The sequence below is a fragment of the Rhamphochromis longiceps genome, linkage group LG7 (genome assembly GCF_057381845.1).
Source record: "Rhamphochromis longiceps isolate RC_006_pf linkage group LG7, R_longiceps_female_GT1.1, whole genome shotgun sequence".
Taxonomy (NCBI): Eukaryota; Metazoa; Chordata; class Actinopteri; order Cichliformes; family Cichlidae; genus Rhamphochromis; species Rhamphochromis longiceps.
Genome location: NC_140563.1, coordinates 57,558,201 through 57,578,394, shown reverse-complemented (window position 1 = coordinate 57,578,394; position 20,194 = coordinate 57,558,201). Strand labels below are relative to the sequence as shown.

The 20,194-nt window shown below is 39.5% G+C and overlaps 1 protein-coding gene across 4 annotated transcripts in view; it reads right to left on the bottom strand.

Annotated features, from left to right (window-relative positions):
• The window catches only part of ttc28 (tetratricopeptide repeat domain 28), a 163,676-nt gene that overhangs the window by 17,301 nt on the left and 126,181 nt on the right, over window positions 1–20,194 (bottom strand). For all 4 annotated transcript variants that reach the window (XM_085414538.1, XM_085414540.1, XM_085414541.1 and 1 more), the window contains 12 exons: window positions 14,142–14,338; window positions 13,908–14,061; window positions 13,653–13,824; window positions 12,996–13,164; window positions 12,733–12,893; window positions 10,939–11,427; window positions 9,484–9,676; window positions 9,255–9,335; window positions 8,859–9,111; window positions 3,558–3,667; window positions 612–741; window positions 141–368 (listed from right to left, as the gene is read on the bottom strand). In XM_085414538.1, the coding sequence (XP_085270664.1) occupies window positions 141–368; window positions 612–741; window positions 3,558–3,667; window positions 8,859–9,111; window positions 9,255–9,335; window positions 9,484–9,676; window positions 10,939–11,427; window positions 12,733–12,893; window positions 12,996–13,164; window positions 13,653–13,824; window positions 13,908–14,061; window positions 14,142–14,338 (2,337 nt within the window). The remainder of the gene's footprint in view (window positions 1–140; window positions 369–611; window positions 742–3,557; window positions 3,668–8,858; window positions 9,112–9,254; window positions 9,336–9,483; window positions 9,677–10,938; window positions 11,428–12,732; window positions 12,894–12,995; window positions 13,165–13,652; window positions 13,825–13,907; window positions 14,062–14,141; window positions 14,339–20,194) is intronic.

Genomic DNA, 20,194 nt, shown 5'->3' with positions numbered 1-20,194 from the left:
CCTTCCCAACCAGAAAAGTGATGCTCCATGTTCCTAAAGGCAACTTTGTCAGCCTACGACTCTGAATCTGAATGAAAAAAGCATCTTCAGTAATTTTATAAAACCGATCAGCTTAAGTTTGTGTAAGCGTGGCAGTGAACCTGTGCCTGGAGATATTAGCCAGCTGTACAGAAAGCCTTCTGCCAGAGAATAGTAGAGAACCATGGCCCTCTGACTGTTGACTGTTTCCAGGATGTGTTCTATGGTGACCGGGATGTAAGGGTCAGTGCTCGCTGCTTGCTGACTTCCTTTCTGGCGTTCCACTAGGAGATCAGCAAAGGCACGTGTGCGCCCTCGCTCAGCTATAGCTAGTGCCTCATCGTGCCGGCCTGAAAGAATAGGAACATGTGGAGCTGTGAGTTAAAAAGGAGCAGATCTGAAAGAGCAGACTCTTTATTCTGGTAGCATTGATAAAGAAATACAACTATCAGACATTAGGTGATAATTTGTGCCTTATTAACAGAGACCAATGTATAAGATGCAAAAATGAGAACAGCTAACATACAAAGTGATGTACAGTAATTTATGCCACAAAGAAACAACACAACAGGTCAAGAGGCCAGTTCTGTCACCTAAGCTGACGAGGACTCTCTGGAGAGCCTGGTACGAACTGGTTTGCAGATCAAACAGGGAGAGCTTGTAATCCATACTGTGCTGCATCTCATGACGAATTGCCTCAAATAGCATAGATGCTTTGTATAACTGGAACAAATATCAAATAAACATACATTGCAATGAGTACCAATCCACAAATATACAAACCATCCATTGTTCCAGTGTTCAACTGGATTTAGACTGTGAAGACATTTTTATACTCTTCACACCTTTTAATGTGTCTCCATGGTTTGTTGTAAATCACCTGCATTTGTTATTCGTTAACAACTTTTGTATTTATTTTTTGTGTATTGTGTGATCTAAATGGCCAGGCTTTATTTCAAACCTGTTTGAGCATATAGGTACAGTGCTGGCCACTGGGTGGCAGTATATACGCACAGCAAGAGTTGGGAGTGTTTTGGCTCACTTTTCACCATGAAACGGAGAAGCAAAGTTATTATAATTGTGCATTTTCTAATAGCTAAAAAAATATTTTCAGTTTTTGCTTTCATTTTATTTACAGCATAGTTCTTTAAAACAGTTTTAAATGAAGATTATGTTATGATATGTTTAATGTTTGTCATTATGTTAGTTTTAATACATTCAGAACCTTACAATAACAATACAGCAAGAAAAACAAATGACACACAGTCACAGATTGTATTCATAGGTAGTCCTATATTCAAAACATCACACAGATATATTCCATTTTGATAGAATGCATTTAGTTATGTTATATTTATCAATTTTTAATAATAAATTTTTTAACCTGTTACTGTTACAGACAGTAACTCTCTTCTCTTTTCCTTGTTGCTTAACTTGCAGTTCTAGTTATAGAAAGAAACTAAGAAATAAACATTAAATTGTTTAAAAAATTGTCTTTAGTGTTAAATGACAAAATCTGATTTGGCACCATTACCATGAAGAACTGAAGGCGGTGTTAGTTTTAAATTATATTAACTGTCATGGTTCCTGGTTGCTGGCCCAAGGTTTTTGCGTTTTCAGAATGTTTTGCGGTTTTCTTGTTTGGATTATCTTTCTATTATAGTTCAGTTCTCTTTCTCTTGGTCTTTAGGTTTATTTTGGGTTAAGATAAGACTTCTGTTTGAGTTCCATAAGCTTCTGTTTATGCTCTACTTTCCTAGTGCCTCTGAGTTTTATTTATTTTCCTAGTTAATGGTTTCTTGTTTAATTATGTTAATTCCCTTTCGTGTCCTAGTTTCATCTCTGTGTCTTGTTCTCAGTGTCTCCTGGAAGTCATTCTTCTCTCCCTCTTTAACGCTCTGTCTCTACAGTCGTGTCCCTGACAAAACCCTGACAGTTCTGTCAAGTTCATATATTTTAGTCTGGGTCTCAGTGTTTGTTACTTCCTGTTTCATTTAATAGTCCGTTATCCCATGTGCATAATGTTTAGTTTTGCCTCCCCCTCCTCATTAGTCAGATTCAGTTCAGCTGCGTTCCCATGTGTCTCCATTTCCCCTAATCAACAGCCTGTGTATTAATTGTATGTCTCCCCTTGTCTTTAGTCATGTTCTCCCTCAAGCTGTGTGCTCTGTGCGGTCCATGGTCTGGGTTGTCTGAGTGATGAAATAACCAAATTATAATCAAAAATGTCACTCACATATTCCATTTTGATAGAATGCATTTAGTTAGGTAGCATTCTCTTACTTCTAGCTGAGTATTTATACAAAGGGTCATTTATTTACTTCTTTAACCCATTACTGTGTGTACTCAGACTGTAACTCCCTCGCCCATTTTCCCTCTCTCCCTCAGATTTGTGTTATGTATTTTAAATTTCTTAAGTTCAGCAATAAAGCAGCCTTTTGAGTTTATGTCTTATCTTCAGAATCCCGTGTTTGTGTCCAAAACCTGCCTGCCGTACAGCAAACCTGACACTGACAGTCATTTAATATCTTTTAAAAGTTTATATAATAAAAACTATGCAAATTCAACAATAATACCAGGTATTAATAAGACATAGTAATGCAGTAGAGAAAATTATTATCTGTCATAGATCAAAACAGTCTTAAGCAGTATTCTACACTTCTACACTGGATTTCTCACTTATGCAAACAAAGCTGGGAAACAAAGAATAATGAGGAAAAACCAAAGCTCTCTGTTAGCCTGTTAGTTACTGTTAGGCATTAGTAAAACTTTTCTTTGAAGTGGCTCTAACGCTGGACTCTAACACTTGGTGAATAAACTCTCATATGATGTGAGAATGTAACTCAACTGTTTGTCTGAGGGAAAGCATGACTTTAAAAACACTCGTGGCTAACATTAGCTGGCATAATTTGGAGGCATAATGGCATAATGTGGAAGATATAATTGCACATTATTCTATGTATATTTATGAGTATGATATCCCTTTTTCTATTAAATAATCTAATAAAATCACCGGCTGTATCTTTAATTATTTATAGAACAAAAAGAGGGGTACACCCATTCACACTCACATTCACATATATGGCCAATTTAGAGTCACCAATCAATTTAATACATATGTCTTTGGGTTGTGGAAGGAAGCAAGTTCACCCAGAGAGAACCCACACGGGCACAAGGAAAACATGCAAACTCCACACAGAAAGGCACCAGCTACCTAGCAGGTTCAAACCAGTAACTTCATGCTGTGAGACAAGTAAGTTAATTTGTAAAATATGGTTCCTATTGCTCCCATATTGGTTTGAGTCTATAAAGACAGTATAGAAGGGTTTGCTTTATGGTTCATAAATTGTAATTGACAATTTGCTTTTTCAGTTGGATCTGCCCTGTGCTCATGGTGCCTATTTTCAGATGGCAAGGTAGAAAATGGTTCCTTGAGGTTTCACAAGATTTAACAATGTTTCTCTTAAATCTTAAATGCACACACACAAATTGCATCTTTGCAGTTGAGAACACATGCATAAATGCATACACATACACACCTGGTGCTGTGATTCCTCCAGGTTTCCACTGGCCCAAAGAGACAGGCCCAGGCGATGGCGTATCTTTGCTTCATCTTCTCTCCGACCTAACTGCTCTGCCAGACGCAGACCTAGGGAAACAGACAGCAGAAGAGATCAGACGCTAGTTCCAAGAGGCTGATACGAAAATCATCTCTTCCAAAGTCCTGGCACTTTGACGCTTGTGACAACTGTTGCTGTACTGAAGTGAATTCTTACTGACTCAGCCAGCAGCACTCACATTTGCCATTCCTTTTCTCCCACTGTTTCTTTTGTCTTTCTTAACCCTTGTTTTTTTATGCAGCTGATTCAAATTCAATTCAAAAGTCTTGAAACCTTCTCCTTCATCTCAGATATGTTTCATCTACTCCTGCTGCGAAGGCGCAGGCAGTCATAGCAAGTTGTATTTAGTTCTCATTAGGCTCTCAGATTGTGCAGAAGCTCATCAAATATCAAGTTTTCTTCACGCTTCTCTGCCTGTTTGTCTCTGTCTGGGCCAGTGATGGTCTGTGTGAGTATTGGTTGGGAAAGTTAATTGGAGACACACAAGTGATTTTTTTTTTTACTCTGTCCTAACCTCAACTCTGAGCTGAAATTCTTTTTGCTTGTCGGGCTAATGATCAATTAAAATCCAGAGGATCTGTGAGCCAAGTGACAAAGCATGACTCTGTCTTAGAGGCTCGATGAAGCCTGGATGAGTTCATAAATTAACCCAGTCACTCATTTTAAGATCCATTACAATTAGACTGTATTTTAATTTTATCAGCCTTTTAATGTGCGCATGTCTTTTTAATAGGAAAGAGATCAAAATGGGATTATTTTCAACAAGGTTGATGAGACACAAATATGTGTTCCAAAGAGAAGTCTAGTTAGAGATGTAGTTAAATCAAACAGGATTATCGACAACAACCTGCCTGAAGGAAACCACACTCCAGGGTACACAGCTGAGCACTGATCCTGTATTAGCCTGTGTCAGACTCATAAATACCTTTCATGCTTCTTGAGGATTTCAAAAACACCTCGCAATGTTCTCAGTCTTAAACAACTCCGACTTTAAAGAAGATACTCACACGTAGATCAAAGTATGTGCTAAGAGCCAGAGCCTCCCTACATGGTCTCTGTACGACTGCAGGGGGAAAATGGTGACTAAGTTTTTGCTCGCTTTTCATCACAAGTTTGTGGATACATGTCAAAAATGTATAGTGCTTTTGAACACAGTGGAAAAGTTTAGATCAAAAATTCCTATCCTGCTGCTTTTGATTCAGATGTTGGTATCAAACAGTATGCTATATAACTGTTTCTTGTTGTTCTCAAAGCTTTGAAATTTAGTCTAGTGAACAGTGTTTCTGCACAAAAATTTCTCAATTGTTTTCTGTTCCTGGACACAAATGTAGAATGCTGGCATTATTTGGACTTTTGAGTTATGTTTTCACTTGCTGCTGGTTAGGTTAGGAAGCAAAACTACATATTTTTTTTGCTTGGTGGTAGACAGACTTGGTTAGGTTTAAGTAAGATTACGTGGATTAGCATTAGAGAAAAGAAAATTAATTGGTCAGGTTTAAACAATAGTCACACTTAGTTAAGGCCAGATAATAAAACTCCTGGCTTGGGCCTTTTTGTGTCCCGTTTATCAAACTATTAATAAGCACTTCAGCACTCACAATCATGTATTTATAATGTACTTAATATAAGATGGCAGTAAGAAAAAATTTCTATCTTTCTTTCCTCGCAGTTTCTGGTTGTAACCCACAAAAAAGACAGACCTAGTCCCTAATGAACACAGACAGCAACAATCATTAATACCCACACATTAACAAAAGTAAGTACTTGTTCATAAACATACCTCATTCAAGCATAAAAACGAGATTAACCAGTGTTGTGTCTACATATATGAGAAAAAAAAAGCCGTTGCTGCAAAACACACACAGTTAGTTCCAGTTTCATTAGTTGAATATATGAAAAAGTAAAATATAGCACAGTTTGACAGACATAAAATATTAATTTTGCATCAACAAGGTGATTCCCAAAGAGCTAATAGCCAAAAACCTGGTATGTTTTAGCATGGTGTCCAGTGTGTGTTAAAAACTTTTGAGAAAACTGGACCTCGATTAACTATTGCTTTCGTAGGTCCTTCATTCCGGCAGCTGACTGTACAATGCTCACACAAGATAAATACCTGCTAAAATATATATGTGTATATTATCACTCTAACTGCAGTTTAATAGATAAAATAAAAAAATCTCTGTGACATCTCTTCTAGTGTATTTTACTGTATATGGCAACCAGTTGTACATGGTACAAATCACTCTTGTATAGTATCTTGGCTTTAAAAAAAATATTATTCTCATTGATTTTTCTGTTCCACTTTTTTCATCTATTCTTCCCGACCCTTTGCTTAACACACCAAGGGAGTTTCCCAAGTCTGGGATATAGGAAGTCTATCTTTGGTAGGATGCTAACTATCTAACTAGTTACCTAACTAGTTAGATAGTTAGCTAACTAACACCACCTGGGTCTGGGTGCAGTTCCCCCCTCCAGGGGCAAGGGTACCTAGACCCGGTTCGTAGAGTACGCTTGGGGAGTGTGATCGTGTGTACAGCGTCTCTTTATGTCTGTCTCCACGTTGGTTGAGTGTGGAGTTAAGTGCATATGAGAGCATGAGGGTGGGAATGGATGTTTGTGTCTGTGTGTGCCCGTATGTCTGTGTCTATATGTCAGGTTGGGTATCAGACGCCACCTCTCTGGGGACATCTCAGGCCCTCCAAGGTTTGGAGGCCTTTCTCCCCCCACCACTTCCCCTGCCAGTGGCGGACTCCCTCAGGTGTCGGTGCGTTGGTGGTTCTTTGTGTCTGGGGATGGGCGTCCGGGTACACATCGGCTCACTCCTTGGCGGCCGCTTATCGGGGCCTAGAGCCTGGGGCTCGCTCGGGCCACTTCAGAGGTGGGGTGCCCCCGGCCTCTCGGCCTGGGGCTCGGTCACTCAGGCACAGCTGGCTGCCGGCGGAGCTCACGGGCGCGTCACTGCAACTCCCCCTGGCTTCTGCTCGGTGGCTGCTGAGTGAGCCCTCATCTGGGACTCTCCTCAGCTCTTACTGGGACAGTGGCGCGGCTGCCCCTCTGTTGGTCTTCCTTGGTCTCTTGTGTTCTGGGGGCCTCTGGATGTCTGGAGTTTTGATCTCCTCCATACCTGCTTCATACCCTGGAGGACGGGGCTATGGCTCCCCACACTCCCTAGCAGATCGTTACATGGAGAAACCTTTGGAATGCAAGCATGCTGATCCACACAGGTATGCACACAGGTGTACACACGGGTATTCACAGACGCGGACTACAGCTTTCTTGACTGCTGCCTCAAAGCACATTGTGCGCTGTCTATCTTGCGTGCTGCACAATATCGTTTATTATTTAGTATCTACTGATATCTACTGCTAGCTAGTTTATTGTGATGGTGCTGTTTTTTTTATTATGTTGCTCTTTGTTGTTTGCTTTCTCTTCTGTTTTTTTTCTCCATACAGGTGACCCAGGTGTTTTGTTTGTTTTTTTTGTTTTTTTTTCTTTCTTCCCCCCCTTCTCACCGTCTCTTCTCCCCTTTGGTTTTCTTTCTCTCCCTCTCTTTCTTTCATTCTTTCTCCCTGTCCTATCCCCCAGTCATGTCTGTCCCGTTTGTAGCAACTGAAAATAAAATAAATTCATAATTATAATAAAGGTCAATCAAATGGACCAATATGGCAAGGCCATGATGATCCACTTGGTAAAATAAATCCGCTTGGCATCTTTCTTGGCCTTAAGACAACAATTCTGATGGCTAAAGATCCAAACGGGACACAAAAAAAAAAAAAAAAAAAAAAAGGATGCTAACTATCAAGAGGCAATTCTTAAGGAAGGGAAATATGGAAAAAACTATCTCAAATTAGACAAGAACTGGACTGAAAATCAGTGTCAATTGGTCTGATAATAATAATAATGATCCCAATAATTCTGTCTCCTTAAAATATACACCCAAGACCACAAAAGATGGTTACACAGACCCCACAAATTTCCTTTAAATTAAAGTTTTACAACTCTGTAAAGACTACTGTTAGTATTAATGGAATATGTTAAACCCTATGATTGTAACTAGTTTTATCACTACCCTGCCTATCTAGCAAAGCAACAGAGCAATTAATCAATTAAGATTTGTCATCCACCAGAAAAGTGGGTAACTTAATTGGACTGAGCATTGGGGGCTGTGTCCATAGGCAGCAATTTTCGTGCTCCCAGGACCTATTTTCTTTATAAGTCCTATGACGTTTAGTAGTGACAGCTCTCTAAGTGTCCTCAGTGCATCACGTTTCTTCCCGTCACACTAGACTATCAGTTAAAAAATAGTTTTGGACAAATACCACACTTATCAATGTTACTTCTATATATTACCAACCAATGAAAATCACACCATCAGCCATTGTGGGAACACTAGAGAGTTATTTCTGAAAATCACCGGGTCCTTCCCACGCGTTGACCTCTTGAACGGCATGGGGGACGCCTCCCTCCCCCATGTGGTCAAGGGACGCTGGTGGGGCCTGCTCCACCTGCTTATGGTGTTCACTTTATGCTTTAAAAATCAAATATAGAAACCAATGGCTTACTTCACACTGTCCAAGAGGTCTTACACGGTCTGTTATTTACATGCAGTGCTGTGATATTTCCCCCTTAATTTTAAGCAGTTGTGCTTATTTAATCTTATAGAAAAGAGCAACTTGGGGTTACTGAAGACTTATTTTAGGTTATGTTGAAATCAACTATCATTTGCACATTTACACCTATTTCTAGTGGCCTCTAAACATATACAAGAGTGAAAGCATGTGCATGAAAGTGAGTGGAAAAAAAAGTGGGAAGCATAGGCGTTTCTGACTGACTGTGAGGACTAGGCCCTTAGAGTTATTTACATACAGAGTTATCTCTGCTCTCTATTTTAATTCATTTTCATTAATATTATTTTATATCTCTTAATAGAGGCAGTGCAACATCCAATAAAAGTTAAAATGTTAAACTATTTGAACATCAAACAAGCAATACTTGTCTGAAGTTATACTGTTATAAATAATACTTCTGGAAGCAAGAAAAATGGTATAATGGAGATATAATGACACTGATTGCTTGGGACAGCTGTGAATCAAAGCTGCCATGCCTCTATACCCAGTATCTTTGGATCCCAGGGGTTTGTTCTTTTTAAACTTTCATACATAAACACAGCAACTGCAATATCATCATGCTCACTATTAATTGTTGTAGCTAATGTCTTACCCTCCTGTAGATACATTACAGCCTGCGCGTAGTTTTGCAGTGCATGATGTGTCCTCCCCAGGCTTCCATAGGCCATAGTCTTTGCTATCAGGTCATTGGTCTGTGCTGCAACACTCAGGTGTTGCTCCTGGAAGACTACTGCCCGTTCGTACTTCCCTAGAGCTTCGTAGGTCAGTCCCAAGTTGCCATAGGCTCGACCCTGGCCCCTGACACATCCAGTCTGTTCTGCTATATCCAAAGCCCTTTGGTGCCACTACAGCAGGAAAAATTAGGTTGCTTAGAGGAGAGACTTGACAACTGATAAATTCTGTTTTCCCTGTTAATCAGTATAATTAAAGACATTTCATAACAAGGGGGGCTATCCTCTGCACATACAATGATGAATGTGATACAGACCTGTAGAGCTGTCTCGTTGTCTGCCATCAACTGATAGACACCTCCAAGTGCATTGCTTGCCTCTGCCTCCAGGGATTTATCCTGATAGTTCAAACAGAGTTTACCTCATTCTATGGGCATTATGTGTTTTTAATATATACCCCCCCCCTCCCCATATTAATTATCATATTCAGCAGGGCAAAACAAAATATGAAACAGAAACAAGAACATTTTGCTGGTGAAAACCTACCCCTGCTATGCGTGCAATGTTAAGCTGGTGCTCCAGACAAGAGAGGGCCTGCTCATAGTTGCCCAGCTGGCTATGTAAGGTGCCCAGCTCTCCATAAGCCTGAGCCTTACCTTCTCCTTCACCACCTAGCTCATGAGCTACTACCAACCTCTTCTCAAAACACACCAGTGCTTGCTGGAGACTACCCATGGACCTGAAGTAGGAGAGGGAGGAGAACAAAAAGGGGAGGAAAAAGACCTGGTATGATAATGCATTTTTTTTCTGCACTTTGCTTGTTCTTGAAAGCAGGCCTCCTGTTTTTGTTGTTTCTGCAACATTTAAAGAAAAGAAGACAAACTGGTCCATATTAACAAAACATTTTTCTCTTTATATCTACTCAGAGAAAAACTCAGAGAAAGAAAGTCTACGAAGGTTTGTTATAAATCTGTACTCTACATTACCATTTCATTCACACTCAGGAGCAACAGCTGGATAAAGTAAACCCAACGGTAAGCCTTGTTCTTCTGTCAGTGAGCATTACTTATGTTGTATCATATGAGAGTTGCCCACCGTGGGATATGTGTCTGAAAAAAGGCTTTTTGCTTTTAATACGCTGCAGAGTTCTGACTGTATTTATTCTTATTATGACTCTAATTAAAATGTGTATAAAATGCTTGTGGCAAGAAATGCTCATTTAAAACTCTTGCATGAATGCTATTCTGTATTAGAAAGGTGTATCCTAACTAATAGGATAGAACATAAATGAACACAACATACATTTTTACGCTGATGTAAACAGAAGTCTGCAGCACTGTAGGTTTGAATTTATTTCTACATTTAGTGGGAAATCCAGGGAGACTTCAAAACCCTGAAAAATTTCCTAATTTTATTTATCCTCTTACTAGAGTTAGCTGAGAAGGAAAGAAGGAAGAGAAGCAGTTGGTCTATGGAGAATCATTTTAAAATTTAAATGCAAATTTTATTTCAGTAATAGAAACAAAAAAAAAAAAAAACAAGACAGGAAATTATAAAATTAAGTTCTGAAATGAATTGATAGTGATATTTAAATTAAACACACTATAGATTATTTCAGCCTTGCTCATTTCAAATGAATTTGGCCAATTAGGATTTATGGGTCATGGCAGACTTAGACTCTCCACCTCCTCATGAGCCCCCTCATACAACACTGTGTATCAGGACAGCAAGTGCAATCTCCTTGTACGTTTCTAGAAACAGAATTTTTATTTAAATCACATATAATGCTTTTTTATTTCTGACTGGAACAGTGCAAGCATCAGTAACAGGAAGATACAGCAAGAAAAGAAGAGCTGGTTTGGAGGTGGTTTGCAAAGTGGCTTGCAGATGCACAGTACCCTAATAGTGTGCCCTGTATTAAATTGATCAAATGCATGTATAGAAGGGTATCGTCTGAGCCATAACCTCTTATGTTCTCAATTTGATTTTAGTTTCACCTACCTGTGCGCATTGCCAAGTCCTCTGTAGGCTTTCTCTTGGTCCTGGACATGATTGAGACTCTGACCCACTGCCAGATACTTCTCATAATACTGTATAGCCTCCTCATAATCTCCCAAAACATCATAGCAGTCTGCCAGGTTCCCATAGGCCCTGCCTCTGTCTAGCATGCTCTCAGTTCCACTTAGCTGCTGCAGCATGGCCAGCTGCTGCTCAAAATAACCAATAGCTTCCTCAAACAATCCCATGTTTATCTTGGTGATGCCCATGTTTCCATGGACCTGTGCCTCCAAACGGGCATCCCTGAGCCCCTGTGCCAGGCCCAGCTGGGTCTCATAACACTGGAAAGTTGTAGCATAGTCTCCCAAGGCCATATGAACAGCTGCTAGGTGGCCAAGAGCACGGCACTCCCCCTGCTGATCACCTAGATCCTTTCGGATGGTCAACTCCTGGCTGTGGAACGACAAGGCCGTATCCAGCTGGCGGAGAAGCCTAGGTGGGAAAAAGTGCAAGAACACTGAATTAAGACGAATCAAGGGAACTAGAGCAAGTCACACATTAGTTATAGCCAACACCTGGTGTCCTTTGTATAGTATGATATTTCATGTGGTTTATTATTTTTAGAGCCAGTCTGTTGCAAAGGATGGATGCTTATATGTTACTTCTCTTTGTTAATAACTTAATAATAAGTTAATACTAAAAGATATGCTTTATTGAAAGATACAGTTTAAATTAATAATTAGTTTTCCAGCTGTGCCCAGTATGCAAAAAGGTACTGTTTTTGGGAAGGACAGAGGAAACTATTGTGGATAAAAGATTTCTTGGAGTACCAAGCTTAAATGGACCAACTCTGGGAAAACTGAGGTTTTAATTAGTAAGCTGCACCTTGAACTGTAAGTTTAAATTAACTACTATTCATAGGAATTTGTGGAAAGTACAGAACACTTCTATTAACTGCTGAGAATTGGCACAGAATCTCTTGTCAGTTGGCTGAGACTTTTTAAACTCACATGTTTTTGGAAACAGGCTTTTTCTTTGTAACTCCAAAGTAAATAGCAGGCATTACAAAGAAAATGGTCTACAAGCAAGTGGCTTTATAAAGGTAAATAAATACATTCTCAAACCGATGTCCCTTTTGCCTCCATAAACTCAGCTGAGCTTTCCCCAATATATTAATTATTCATATTTGATTATAGTTTAGCCCATATGGAAAAGAAATAGTAAAAACTTATATGTGATTACTCATGAAAGTGGCCACTTTCATGAGTAAATCATATAAGGCTTACGTGATTTACTCATGAAAGTGGCCACTTTCTCATTACTTTCATACATTGTTTTAGTAAGTATCCAAAACATACAAGTTTCATTATATAATTTTTCAAGGGATCTTATATCTGTTTTCACTCTTATATGCTTTTCATACAAGTTTCACACAAGACAGATACAAAATTTATAAGATTTATATATATCTTTTCCATATGGGAGCAGATAAAATGATCATAACACAACAATATTTAACATCATTTGAAAAGTACATAGTAATAATATTGTGCAGATTTTTGTTTCTTTTATGTAAGCATTAATTAGCAGCTAAATTTCTGCTTTTGTGAAGCACAATCTCTGCAGCTTGATCTGGTAAGTTAATATTTTAGCTCTACAAACTTTCGACTGCCTCCAATAAACAGGAATGGCTATATTACTAAACTTAGGTTTTAAAACAATACAACACATTCATTTGTTCATTTTTTACATGCACTGTTTGTGTGTGGTTAAAACACTGGTTAACCAGTTTATCACCTGTGAACTGAACCAAGTGCTGAATAGGCATCAGCCTCCATCTTCTGATCGTTGACCTTCTGAGCCAAGGTTAATTGCTGCTGGTAGAACTTCACAGCTCCTGGAAAATCACCCCGGCACACGCACACATCACCGAGATTCCCAAAGGCCCTGAAAACTGCCTGCTGACAAATATAATCACACAGATACTGATTAACAACCTCTTTTTGTGCAAAAGACAGAATTTCAAGGTTTATGAAATGAAAACATAATTAACAGGTGACCTGTGTGTTGTCCAGGGCTTGTGCTAAAGAAAGCAGATATCTCTGACATTCCTCTGCTTTGTTGTACTCCCCCAGTGCTTTGTGGGCCAGACCAAGGTTGCAGTAGGCTTTTGCCTGTGCTAATTTGTCCTGGAGATCCTTAGCCAGGGCCAAATCCTGTTCATAATACCTGGAAAATTTTAAACTTTTGTTTTTTTATCGTGCATCTTGTTTCGATGTAATATAAAAGCACAAATCCTTAAAATGAGAAATTAAAGTCTCATTAACATCCATCCATCCATCCGTCCATCCACTTTCTGCTGCTGGGCCTGGTTGTGGGGGTTGTAGCCTAAGAAGAGAAGCCCAGACCTCTCTCTCCCCAGCTACCTCCTCCAGCTCATCTGAGGAACATGGGAGCTTTCCAGGCTAGTCAAGAGATGTAGCCCCAGGGCCTTCTCCTGGTAAGACATGCCTGAAAACCTTGGCCAGGAAGCATCCTGAAGGCATTCAAGTCAGATGCCCAAATCTCCTCAGCTGGCTCCTTTCGATGTGGAGGAGTAGTGGATGGATGGATGAATGTATGTATGGAAAACACAACACATGTTTTTCGACATAAGGCCAACGGGGTCATTTTCATTATATGAAGTTCAGTTTTGTAAGATTTATTTAGTCTCTGACCTGACAGCATCTCTGTACTGTCCAAGACAGTAGTGAGCATAACCCAGGTTATGGCAAACTTTGCCTTCTGCTTCGAGGTCCTGCAAACCTGGCGCCAAAACCAGGTACTGTTGGTAGTAGGGCAAGGCCTGAGCATATTCACCTCTCCAGCTGTGAAAGTTACCCAAGTTTGCTGCAAAAGAAAATAACGGTGAGCAATATTTTTCATGTTTCATTTAACTCAACTCAAGTGCATTTATCTCTTGACAGGTTTACCTAAGGCTCTTGCTTCACTTTGAGTGTCTCGCATCTCTCGTGCAATGGTCAGGTGGTGCAGGTAGTGCTGGAGAGCTCGGTCGTGAGCACCCAGCGCTTGGTAGGCCACAGCAAGGTTACCGTGCGTGGATGCCTGAGATGGACGATCGTTCACCTGATAACACAAAGACACATCGTGATTCTGCTTTCCACACAATCCTCCACATGTTTTTTGAAAAGGGTCATAAAATTTACCTCCAGAGAGATTTGCAGCTCTTGTCTGTGGTACTGGACTGCTTGGTCGTACATGCCAAGCGCATGGTAGGCATTGCCCATGTTGCCATAGGCCCTCCCCTGGGCAGCGTAATCACAAAGTTCTTGGACGAAGGACAGGTGGGCTTTGTGGAACTTTAGCGCAGTGTCATACTCTCCCTTCATCTGGTGTATGATGCCTGTGATAGGAGATGAGAGGAGGCAAAAACACAAACTATTGAACTAACAAGGAAACCATTAAGATGCAGGTAAACTCCAAGTTTAATCTCTTTTAGCATACAACATTTGAACGTTCTTGTGATCGGTCATGTTCTCAACTTTAGTCACAACACTAATCCTAACCATATGTTTTAGCAAGTGGCATGGACAAAAACATTTCAATAGGACAAACAAAGTCTATGCAAAGCGCCCAGGTAATACATCTAATCTAGGAAGTCTTGTAGCATGCCAACTACAAGCTGTATCAGGTAATGCTCGTATTAAAATAAAGCTAGTTCATTTCAATTTCTGGCCTCTGGCTGGCAAGTCCATCCTAATGATTGATTTTCCAAGAATTATCTTAATTTTATGTTTCTAACTTGTTTCATTTAAAACAGCACAATACCTAGCCCCATCATTTAAACTCCTCCAAATGTCCATTTCAAGAGGAATGGACTTTGTATACAAAAATGGTCACCACAGCAAAAAGCTGTAATGTTGAAGTGGTCAGACAACTCTTTGATAATTCCAGTTCCAATAAAATCAATATTTAGGTGTGTTAGTTAAAATGATTATTTCCTTTGTCACCAAACCACAAAGACTGGAGGCAACGTTTTTTTAAGAAGAACAAAAATGACATATTCTGAAAGCATACAGTTATTGTTGATCACCCACATCTCGGAGGATCAAGGTCATAAAACCCAGAAAAATCTTCCATGGACATAGGGGAATTTTAAAGTCCAGGCTCAAGGAAGTCAGACAAGTGAAGTTTAAGTCCTCAGTTTTGTGATTTTTTTGGTCTCCAAGTCTCAAGTCTCCACAGCTCTGTAGAATGGTTTATCCAGCGCTGTTTGGATTTGTAGGATTCATCAAACAGCAATTACTGCACATGTAGGGAGCATGATGAACAGAGTAAATTCCCAAAATGACATTAGGAGTTATAAATATGCAGCATCTGTATGGTGGTGAATATAAATGCCCACATGGTTTCTTGAACTGTAAAAAATCCTTTTTGAGCAGAGTGGTGAATAATTAAAAAGCTACAGTGGGAAATTCAACAAATCTAATAATATCTGCTGCTGTGTCTCTTCAAACTTTAGTATAACATATGCAGAAATCAGTCTCTCTGTCCAGGGAAAAAGAACTGGGAAAACTTAAGTCCCAGTCGCCTTCCCAACTTCTTCTGTCATGATGTGTCTTTGCTGTCAACAACCCAGTTTATGGAGCCAGAACAGACAAAAGTTGGGAGAGAGAATAGTTAAGGAAGAAACTTGGGGCACAAGAGAGGAGAATGAAAATTTACATTTTATGCTAGTTATTTCCTGTACTCCAAAATATAGTACTTGTCACCCTCCTGCATTTAACTGACAACTGTGCACACTGGTTATTTGCAATTTAAAATGTACCTACTTTGCTTTTTTCTTCATTTTCTGTGATACACTCTGCTACAGTGCTGGATACTCAAACTGTGGATATGGCCACATATTGCAAATAATGAGATCAGTGTATCTATAACTAATTCTTTTGAGCCATGTTTTGAACAGTTTTTTTCTATTCTGCATGATATAAGAGTGAAAATCCAGGCTCTCTGGTTGGAATCACAGCCAAAGAGCCTGGATCATACAGAATCCCTGCCCACTTGCTGTTCATGTTTTTATTTATGAGGAGCAGCCAGTCAAAAGAACGTTGGCTAAAAAGGAGGTGCAAGGGAACTGAAATGGCTTGTTTAACACAATGGGTGAACTTGGGGTTGCACTAAAGCCCAGTATAAGATTAATAATGGTAATTTTGTAAACATGGAATTAGGGATGGGTATCGAAAACCGGTTCTTGTTGAGAACCGGTTCCCACTGTTTCAATTCCTTGGAATTGTTTGTCATTTTTGCAAACGATTCCCTTATCAATTCCAGTCGCCCCAAATGATGTCACCACGTTGCGGAGCGTCATTAACCTGGCAGGAAACATGGCGGCTCAAACGCTCAAAAGTTTGGTTATACTTTACGAGAACGGATGACAACAGGGCAACTTGCAATACTTGCAAAGTAGATATTTCATTTAAGGGAGGAAACACCACGAATATGCAAAAGACACGCGATGACCTTAAATAAATGTGTTTTTAATTCCGCTCCGGACTCGTGAATCTCAACCCAGCAGCAGCGGTAACGTTTGCCCGTTAATGCGGCAGGTAAATAATCAACTAACAGTGCATATTATGTTAGCGCGATCTGCCTTATTACAAAACCTGCCATTACTGTGCATTTAGGTGACCATGATGAGAGAGACAGACGGAGTCTGGTTGGCTCAGATGCTGGCAGTTCTCGCTGCAGTCTACCGGTAGCGTCTCCTTTCAGGCCAGGATAGACGAATGTCACCGAGCAGTGACTGAGTTTGTGGTAAAAGGCTTGCACCCATTTCCCACAGCAGATGCCCGATTTTCGGTAAGTGAATGTGTTTAATTGTAGGCAGGGACATTACTGGATATTCTTGTGTAATTGCTACAGAATAATTTATGTTATACTTTGTTATTGCTACAGAAGAATATTTATCTTATTATTTTACATTTACAATTTTTTTCCCGGGAACCCTGTGACACCCCCATTGAAGAGCCGTAGGCTGTGGATCTAAGCTCTAAGCTATTCGACCTTAGTGTTCTCCTTTTTTTTAAAAGAATCAATAAGAGAATCGATTAAGAATCGAATCGTTAAACAGAATTGAAAATGGAATCGGAATCGTGAAAATCTTATCAATACCCATCCCTACATGGAATACTACTTTAGAGTCCAATAATAAAAACAAATGAGCAGAGTAGAAAATGAGCACATGAGTTCCTCTGTAAGACTTTATTCCAAACATTGCACAAATCTAAATCTTACCATATTTCATTGGCATATTTTTGCTTTGGCATATAAAAACCATGCACATTGTACATTGAGCTCTACCTTCATCAGTAAAGTCCTGCTTAAAGTTGAATGCAGACGTGAAACCTACAATTGCTCACAATGAAAGTCAATGCAATGACTTTTCCTTGAATGATTTATGTTATTCTTTCCATCACAGCAAGCACATTTCAATCAAGATTCAACACAAAAGACACACACACATAGAACAGCTGTAATCTTCCCTCTTAATGCTATATAGTGTGATTTATATGCAGGGGTGTGCACCAGATAAGAAGTTGCAACGCGCATTTGCGTACATATAAAAGGCACTGTTTTTGTCCGCTAGAGTGGGATGTTCACGGCATATTCTGCACCACATCTCTGTGCGTTCATCATTTGTTTGAAGCCAGCTCACCTCCTGCAACCACTTTTCTGAGAATACGCGCTTCTTTTGTGGTTTGGACTCCTTTGGACATTTCTTTGGAGGTGGAAGAACACCAGAGTAATTGCTTAAAGGAGCTTGCTTCTTCGACATCTTTAAGAGTTCTAAACAAATGTCTGTCCTCCTCCAGAAAATCTTATGTACGCAAACATGCGTTGCAACTTCTTATCTGGTGCACGTCTTTTATTTTGACAGCGAATGTGCACCTGCGGACCACTTATATGCACCCCTGTTTATATGTATGCCAAAAGCCTGATTGTAAGGAGATTGAAAGAAAAAAATTATAATTATGCCTTCCCTATAGTGGCATATTAGTACAAAGTAGAATAACCCCCCCCCCCCCAAGGTTAAGGTAAGATTAGAAGTAAGGTTACATTCAAAGTGAAAGCTGGCTGTTAACATTTCCATTACAGCCCAAATCTGACAATTTTTCTTCTTCTTTTTTTAAACAATTGGTCTTTGAAGAGGTCCACAAGTAAACTCCCCATGTTCTTATAATATATGTTGTGTTATAGTCTCTATTTTGACTTATACAGATATCGTTTCTTGTATTCATTGTATTCTTGTGTTTCTTTTTAATTTGTGTTTCTGTGTTTTGTATGTGTGTAGGTGCCCTTCCTTGGTTCTACTTTATTTTATTTTGGTAAATGCTCTTCTGTGTGTGTCACCTGGGCCTTAACTTCCTGTCTTTGTTCTCATATCTCAATAACACATTACTGTCATGGTCTGTGTGCGGCAGGCAGGAAAGTAGGACCTAAATGCAGACTTGTGGATGTGAAAATTAAACTCAAAGACCTCAGCTTTATTGCTGACATAAGTCAAAACAGAAACTAAACTGGGAAGGCTAGAAACTGAGCCTGAAACAGAACACACAGGCAAGTATGAGGGACGATGCAACGACAAACAGGAACACACGCAGATACTAAATACAGAAGGAACTGGGCAAAGGGCAAACACCTGGGAGACACAGCTGACACTAAGTACGAAGACGAGATTGGGAGGAAGCAAAACAGAATACACTGTCCTTCAAAGTAAAACAGGAAACAGACTGGGCACAGAACTAAACCTATACTAAACACGAGGACACCGGAACAAAATTAGAATACAAAAACAGAAATCAGAACACTAGAAGTCATATACAACGAAGAAATCATAGAATAACAATAATAATACACAAAACACTGGGTCACTGACCAAGGACCTTGACAATTACTCTGATAATGCCTCAGATTGGTGTAGGCGATCTATTTTGTGTGGAAAAATAGTCAGATCTTTATCTCAGATCCTGAAGCAGAAAGCCTTAGTTAATAAAGTTAAAAACCACCACCATGATACCTGTCACTGTATCTATGGCATTTTATTTTTATCACACCAGCTCACGCAAAGAAAGCCTAACAGTGTCGAACTTGCTTAGTAGTAGCATTGGCATATCAAACCACAATACAGGGAAATACAGATTCCATATTCTAGTGAATTTGGTCAACTAAAACAATAACTTTTGTTAACTGGTTTTCTGCCATTATACCAGTTGAAGAAGGTAAAGTCATGGTTGCAAGTGTTCAAATGCAAGCTAGAGTGAGAATAAAGGTGTGCAGTTTTGGGGTGGAGATTCGTGGGCCAAAGTCAAGTTCTGTTTCAAGATTTACATGTACATGTTCTACAAGACAGAGGGTACAGCTAGCACAAGTCTAGAAAATGGGCAATAAACGTTGTAAAATGAATTAAACTGTTCAAACATGACCCTGTTTTATTATACATAATGCATGTTAATGCATTAATACAATAATGCAAAACTTTTTACCTACATTCATCCTGTGATTCCCTTCATTAAACTGTTTGAGTAACCTGAATTTTTCACACAGAAATCCTAATAATGCCATCCATAGGAAGTCTTCTATTTCCAAAGACAATAATTACACTGCGCCAGAATAATTTATAACTGCTCTGAGAAATGTTGAAATGAGGCCTTATATAAAATCTGCTTTTTCTACAATAAAGTCACATTGGGAAAACAGATGAGAAGGGGTTATAAGTGGGGAGGAAGGGATACGGAGGGGTATCCAGACACCAGATGGAGGAAGTCACATGTGGTCTTCATGTCAGACTGTGTAATGAGAGAGATGACTGGGGTCTGATCCACCGAGTGTAAACTGTGAGCCATCCTTCCCAACTCCTTGGCTCATGTCCACCTCTATCTCTACATTTCTTACTGTAAACACTTTTCAAATGTGTGACTTTAACAGTCCAAAATCAAGATTTACAGATTGTGTTAAAAATATTGACTGACTAAATCATCATTTAAAAAAAAGATTCACATCCTTGATAGGGGTGCAGGCAGGGTTCCTAAAAACAACAACAACAAAAACCCACCTTTTAAAATAGCTCTCTCCTCCTCTATTCTAAGCCTCTTGAGTTTTAGCTGCTAATATGGAACCCCCACTCTTCCATGTGGAAGTCCACAGCCTAACTTGCATCCTTGCAGTTAATTTCAATCTTAAATACAACAAAAGCAGCAGA